General features: G+C 48.0%; 1 protein-coding gene across 1 annotated transcript in view; it reads left to right on the top strand.

Moving 5' to 3' along the window:
- Window positions 1-4,100: 4,100 nt before the first annotated feature.
- GALNT15 (polypeptide N-acetylgalactosaminyltransferase 15) overlaps window positions 4,101-7,341 on the top strand; it is a 49,240-nt gene continuing 45,999 nt past the window's right edge. Inside the window, exons 1-2 of the mRNA XM_066350964.1 lie at window positions 4,101-4,444; window positions 4,699-5,332. Of these exons, the coding sequence (XP_066207061.1) occupies window positions 4,803-5,332 (530 nt within the window). The 5' untranslated portion in view covers window positions 4,101-4,444; window positions 4,699-4,802. The remainder of the gene's footprint in view (window positions 4,445-4,698; window positions 5,333-7,341) is intronic.

Raw genomic sequence — 7,341 nt, 5'->3', positions numbered from 1 at the left:
GTAAAAGTGATGTTTGTAAAACATTAATTGCCTTGTGGTTATGTTCAATCCAAGAGTCATTGCCCTTTAACTCCAATTTAAAAACCAATGCATGCCATTAAGTGTAACAAAAATAAATTAAAATTGCATAAAAACTAGAGCATGCACCAAAAAACAGATTTCAGATTTGGAATCAGTGATGCAGAAATATATAGAAAAAAGTTCTAAAACCTCAAGCAACAGAAGAAGAAAAAAAAAAAAGTTCCCCAGTGTTATTAAACTTATCCAACTAATGAAATACTATGTGGCCATTAAAGAAAATGAAGCAGCTTTATAAATACTTGCATGAGAAAATGTTCAAGATTTTCTATTATAAACTTATATTACAGCCCAGGCCAGTTGGCTCAGTGGTAGTGCATCAGCCCAGCATGTGGAAATTCCGGGTTTAATTCCTGGTCAGAACGCACAGGAGAAGCAGCCATCTGTTTCTCCATCTTTCCCCTTCCCCCTTCTCTCTCTCTCTGTCTCTTCTCCTCCCACAGCCATGGCTCAAATGGTTTGAGCAAGTTGGCCCTGGGGGCTGAGGATGGCTCCATGGTCTCACTTTGGGCTTTAAAATAGCTCAGTTGTCAAGCAATGGAACAGTGGCCCCAGATAGGCAGAGCATCAACCCCAGACAAGCATTGCTGGTTGTATCCTGGTTGGAATGCAGTGGGAGTCTGTCTCTGCCTCCCTGACTCTTACTTAAATATTTTATATTAAAAAATAGTATATTACAAATGTTTCAAATGTATATTACAAATGCACATGTGTGTACACATGTACACATACACACTAGCTACACGTTTTCTAATTTGAACATAAAGGATGGTGTGCATTCACACTGCTTTCTACATACGCTAGGACCAGAAGTGGACCTTTATTCTCAGAATTAGAGAAACTATGAAGGGCAGAGGAGCAGTGTTGTCTTAGACCCTTCAGACCTTCAAAGATACCTGGAATTCATATGACAGTATAAGATTTTTGAGGTACTGACTGATGTGTCTTTCTCTCTGTAACTTCTACACCCTAGCTGTTTCCCCATTCTGACACCGGCACCTGTCCTCATTACCTTGGGGACAGAATGGCATGGCAGAAAGCTGGTTACAAAGGAGTCAATTGCTTCCCTTTGATGTTCAGTAGACTAAATTGGAACATAAACAAAAAATTTGGAAGAGAACCTGAAGAGTGACAGCAGAACCTCCCTGTCCTGTACAGGAATCATAGTCCTCTGAGCAGAGCCTGTTGAGAATGAAGTGATGGCATGGACAGTGACTCACATCATACAGAGAGGGCTCACACGGTCAGTCTTAGAGTGGTGACAACAAGAATGCTGGTCCTAGTTCAGAAGGACAAGGAAGTCACTGGTGACTGCAAAGATGGAAGAAACATGGAAAGACTCTGCTGGAGCGGCCTCAACGTGGAGCTGAACCGCACACCACCTGGCTGGATGTCCCTGGACTTGTTTTTCTGGCACCTCTTACCCTGGGAGCTTGCAGGAGCGATCTGGCCTTGCTTCTGGGCTCAGAAAGATGCTGATTGGGTCACAGTCACTGCCCAAGTCTAGGCCTCTCCTGACAGGCAGCGCCAGGGTGCTCTTGCCTTCCCATCACCTCTCTGGGAGCATCCACAAGGGACAGGCTTAGTGTCTGTGACCTTCCTCCCAGGTTGACACTCACCTGGCATTACCGGGCAGTCTACTGAGCAAAAGGTGTAATTTTCTGAAAAAGAAAATATTTTTTTTTTAGAAGAAAAGATGTTGCCTTTTAAAATACATCTTATCAACCCTGGTTGGTTGGCTCACTGGGCTCAGTGGTGGAGTGTTGGCCTGGCATGTGGATGCCCTGGGTTCGATTCCCAGTCAGGGCACACAGGAGAAGCACCCATCTGCTTCTCCACCCCATCCCCTTCTCTCTCTTTCTCTTTCTCTCTCTCTCTCTCTCTTTTCCCCTCCAGCAGCCATGGCTCAAATGGTTTGAGCAAGTTGGTCCCTGGGGCTGAGGATGGCTCTGTGGCCTCTGCCTCAGGCACTAAAAAAAAGGTTCCTTTGCCGAGCAATGGAGCAATAGCCCCAGATGGGCAGAGCATCGCCCCCTAGTGGGTTTGTTGGGTGGATCCCAGTCAGGGTGCATGTGGGAGTCTGTCTCTCTGTCTCCTCTCTTCTGACTAAAATAAGAACAACAAACAAAATGAAACAAAATAAAATAAAATACATATCATCATGACTTGAAAACAAAGTAACAAGATTTTCCCCTACCATTTTGTTAGAAACTCTTTTTTTTTTTTTCTTATGGAGTTGGGTGATGAGAATCAATTGCAGAATATGCAAAATACTATTAGGGTTACTGGCATTAACTGTGTTTTTAAGACAGGTTGAATTTGCAATGTCAGGCATAGCCTTTATCTTTCAACATATTATTCTAGGGATAATATAGAATACACTGAAGAATACTTCACTCTTGTTAGGACCTCGGACTTAAAAAAGTACCAATTAGGTACACACTTTATTGTGCCCAACACGGATCAGAAAACTTGTCATCATTAGACTTGCCTAAAAAGAATAGAAATAACCTTGTTGAATACTCCAAGAAGTTATTTCTTTCAGCAATTCTAACTCTACAACCAGAAACAAAAGGAAGGGAGAAAGTGTTTTTGCTGTTTGACATCTCTGCCTGAATTTGGATTCCCTGAGGATGAACCCTGAGATAACAACTGGGGTTTAGGCAGTTTGTTAGAGAAGAGAGGGTGGGCAGAGAAAGAAGAAGAAGGGAAAAAGTAAATAAAGGGTGTGCCGATGAGAAGATGCCCCTGTGGACAAAGGGGGTCCCAATCCTGCTCGGAGCTCTTTATAGAATTATGTAGACCACATCTCAGAATAATCTCACCAAACCAATTCAGTATTGTCACCTAAAGTATTTATTCACTAATTTTCTTTCCTTAATAATGGGAGTTGCTTAATGAGTGAAGTTAAACCCCTAGCACTTCTGGTCTGGACAGCATGAAAGGTGCGTCCCCCACCCCCATGCTGGAGAAGCCTCCAGGCAGGCAGGGAGATGCAGGCACTTGAAGTGGCATGCTGTCTACCTGTATGGTAACTGTGACCTTGGACCTAGAGCGCTGGGTCACCCATGGCTACTAAAATCTTTTTTGGGGATTACTCCATTCTGCGCAGGTGTTTCGTTCCCCCCTTTTTGCATGAGTGGTCAGGTTGTTATGCACTGTCGGAGGGGGGGTAGCTGGTGGGTCCTCAGTCCAGTAGAGATACTATGCATATATTTTTCCTTAATTTTTATTACCATCTGACCCCACTGTATATATATATTTTATTTATTCATTTTAGAGAGGAGAGGGAGAGACAGAGAGAGAGAGAGAGAGAGAGAGAGAGGAGAGACAGAGAGACAGAAGGGGGGAGGAGCTGGAAGCATCAACTCCCAAATGTGCCTTGACCAGGCAAGCCCAGGGTTTCGAACCAGCAACCTCAGCATTTCCAGGTCGACGCTTTATCCACTGCGCCACCACAGGTCAGGCCCCACTGTATATTTTAATAAATTGTCTGTCTCTCCCATTAAAATGTAAACTCCACAAGGCACAAATTTTGGGTTGTTCCATTCATTGCTGTACTCCCAGTCTCCAGAATAGTTTGGGCACATGGTAGGTGCTTCCTATTATTTGTTGGTTGAATGAAGTTTTACAGCTGAAAGAGCACAGCACATGGCTCCTCTTCCAATAGCCCTCCCCCCTCCGTGGCCAGCACGTAACAGGCATTCAGATGCTCTTGTGGGCAGAAGAGGCTTACATGAGCCTCCCCCAAGCCCCAGCCTCCCTCATTCCCAGAAGGAGAAGGATAGTAGTATTCGGGAACAGAGGAAGAGTTGGCCTAGCCATACAGATCACCGTTGGGCGGCTGAGGGTACAAAGAGACAGCTGGCTTCTGACAGCCATGTCACATGTGCAGCCTTCTGAAATCAGGAGAGAATACTCTCTCCTGCCCCTTTGGGTGGGGCAAGAAGTCTTGCCAGGACTAAGAGTCAAATCTAAATCCCTGGCACGTTTCTGTTTGGGTTTGGTCTTAGCAGTGACGACTTTTATTTTCCTCTGGAGCTATGTTCTGTGGGGTTATGCAAAGCCTGGGAACAGTGAGGGCATTAGGACCAGGAGCGAGGCGCACGCCTGGCTCGGGCTGTGTCTGGCAGAGGGCTCTCAGCTGAGCGCGGAGCTATGTGTGAAAGGAAATCAGGCACTGCCTGCCGGCTTCTCATCTGTTGATCTGATCTGCCTGGAAGCATCCAAAGGATGACGGCTGTCAGCTCTGCCGAACGGAGGACCCACCAGCTGCCCCCAGAGAGCGCGTAGCAAGCTGACCACTCATGCAAAGGGGGAGGAGGGGGGATGAAACACATGGAACTAAGCACCTGAGCAGAATGAAGTAATTGGTTCTTTTTTTCCCAAGGAGAAAAAGGGGGCAAAGGGGAGGGGGCAAACAATTTAATTTGAAGTCCCTGTGAACAGGCTTTCCGAAGGCAATTAAAGAAATCCACTCAGGGAGGGTCTGGGTTGGGACTTGGGCCTTGCGGCTTTCTGATTGTAAGTGGCAGTTGGCCTTACCCAGCTGTTGGCAAATGTCAGATGGGATAAAAGGAGCAGGTTAAGTGACTGTCAAAAAAACCCAAAACCTTCCAGGTGGCACCAGGAGCCCAGGTTCTGCGGCAAGCTTGAAGGAACCTGGAGCAGGAGGAGGCAGCGAACTTGAACATGACCTGTTGCACTTGGCAAGTCCCAGCAACATGCTCCTAAGGAAGCGATGCAGGCATGGACCGTGCAGACTGCAATTCCTGCTGCTCTTCCTGATGCTGGGGTGCGTGCTGCTGACGGTGACCGTGCTGCTCCCTCCCCCGCACACCCTGCCCCAGGCTGTCACTGCCCAGGCAGCCCCGCACAGCCCCGACGCCGGGTACCGCCTGGACTTCGAGGAATCCCAGGAATGGGTGCTGGAGTCTGAGGACGAGGACCAAGACTACGGTCCCTTGGAGGGTCTGCCACCTTTTAGCTCCCTGCGGGAGGATCAGCTACTAGTGGCCGTGGCCTCACCCAGGGTCAGAAGGAACCAGAGCCAGGGCAGCAGAGGTGGCAGCTACCGGTTCATCAAGCAGCCGAACCGGAGGCTGGACCACGAGGCTCCCGACAAGGACTGGGGGGCGGAGGAGGAGGACGAGGAGGTATCTGAAGAAGAGGAGCTGAGCACGCTCAGCCTGGAGGAGGCGCTCAGCGCCCTCATCCCCCTGCAGAGGGCGCTGCCCGAGGTACGGCATCCGCTGTAAGTAAGGCCCCTGCTTCCCCTCCCCCCGCCGCGCACGGGGGGTGCTCTCAGCAAAGGTGGGGTGTGAACTTTCTGCGCTCTGCCTCCCGTGTCCCGACGGTGGCCGCTGGATCACCAGCAGCAGCGTCACCTGGGGACCTGTTAGAAAGGCTGAGTCTCAGACCCCACCCAGACCCACTGAGTCAGAACCCTGGGTGAGATCCGTGATCTGTACCTAACCAGCTCTCCCGGTGACAACCACCGTCCTAGAGAACAGAAAGGAGCGGCTCTTACTGGTTCCTCCTCTTTTCTCGTCCTGGTTCTAGTCCTTTTATCTCTGGATTATCAGGTCAAACAGCTTTATCTATGGAATGCAGAGGGGACTTGGGACAGAGTTCTCCAAGGCACTTCCCAGTTCTGGTACTGTGACTCCAGTACATTTGATATTATGATTGCTAGTGTTTGCTTTTATTTTGGATCAAAATAACAATTGCAGCTAACATTTGATTGGCTATTGCCATGTGCCTGACTTTAATCTAAGAACTTTTCATGTATTAACTTATAAGGTCCTTACAACTCAGTTGAATCAGTGCTAGTGTTACGATTATACTTATTTTATAGGTATGGAAATAAGGCACAGAGGAGTCAGGTGACTTTTCAACAGTCACACAGTAGCAGGTGCAAAGCCTGCTCCATTCGGCCTGAACCCCCACTCTGCTGCCCTCAGTCCACTATGCTTCCAGTGCCCAGGAGCTGGAAGACTGCACTGATGCAGTCTCACCTGGCAGGGTGACCCCACCTCCAGGAGCAAGCTGGGAAGTGTGAGGACATGCAGGCTGTGTCCAGGGAGATGGTGGGCTCATCCTGTACATGTCCACCCACTTGCCACCATCAGCCTGGCTGGCAGCAGAGAAGGGGGCCTGGTTACCAGCATTCGGGGTGGTGTAACTGGTTAGTTTGGGTGATCTAGATCCCTTCCCTATAAGCCACAGCTCTTCCCTAAGCCCAGAGAGTTTCTTAGGAAGCAAGTGCACCTTCCAGCCCCCTGGATGAGAGGACCCACATAGAGCAGCATGTGGGAGCAGGACCATGCACTCCTCAGATCCCTCATGGGCTCCCTCTCAGCCTGGCTACTCAACCACTCTCAGGGTTGTGCAAATGCAGAACAGCACTCAGGAATGATGCCTTTGTACGCTATGTGCCTGGGTGCCTCACTCATCTCCTCTTTGTCCCAACCCTGCTGTTCTAACTTCAGGTCTTGGCCATAAAAGCTCTTTTTCAGGAAACTCCTAGACACAGCCAGGCCCACCCCTCTGCAGCTTTGTGCGTTCAGGAGTTTTAACTCATAACACTCATTACAACTGAAGTTGGACGGTTATTGATGTGTGGGTCTGTTCAATGCCTGCCTCCCCCGCCGTGCAGTGAGCCCGTGGGTCCCAGCACACAGTATAGAAATGATTACTGAATGAATGAATTTAAGTTTCTAAATTCTTTCCCTCTATTTTTTCACTGGCCTAGAGCAAGAATGAGTATCTTCATTTTGCCAAAAAGAAACATTGCCTCAAACAAGAAGTCTCTAGTTAGCAAAGGTGTGTATGTCTGTGACTATGGGTGTTGTGTAAGAGTGTTGTGCATATGCGTACCTGTGAGTGCATTGTGTATGTGTGTGTATTGGATGGATGTTGTGCGTATGGGTTACGTATAGCACACATGAGTAGTGCATTATGTTGTGACTGTGTATGCTGTGTATGTGAGTGTGATGTGCACAGGTATGAGTTGTATTGTATGTTGTCATGTGTGTATGTGTTTGTGTTCATGTGTGTTGATATGGATTGCGATGTGTATGGCACATATGTCATGCGTGTTGTGCAGTTGGTGTGATTGATGTGAACATGTATATGTAATGCATGTGTGTGTTGTGATATGTTTGTGTTGCATATGTTTTTATAGTACATGTGTGTGCAGGTATATTGTGTTGTGCATGTGTAGCAAGTGTCTGATGTGCTTGTGTGTGTATTGTGTGAGTG

The sequence above is a fragment of the Saccopteryx leptura genome, chromosome 10 (genome assembly GCF_036850995.1).
Source record: "Saccopteryx leptura isolate mSacLep1 chromosome 10, mSacLep1_pri_phased_curated, whole genome shotgun sequence".
Lineage (NCBI taxonomy): Eukaryota > Metazoa > Chordata > Mammalia > Chiroptera > Emballonuridae > Saccopteryx > Saccopteryx leptura.
The sequence above is the reverse complement of the archived record's forward strand: the minus strand, read 5'-3'. Positions and strand labels throughout refer to the sequence as shown.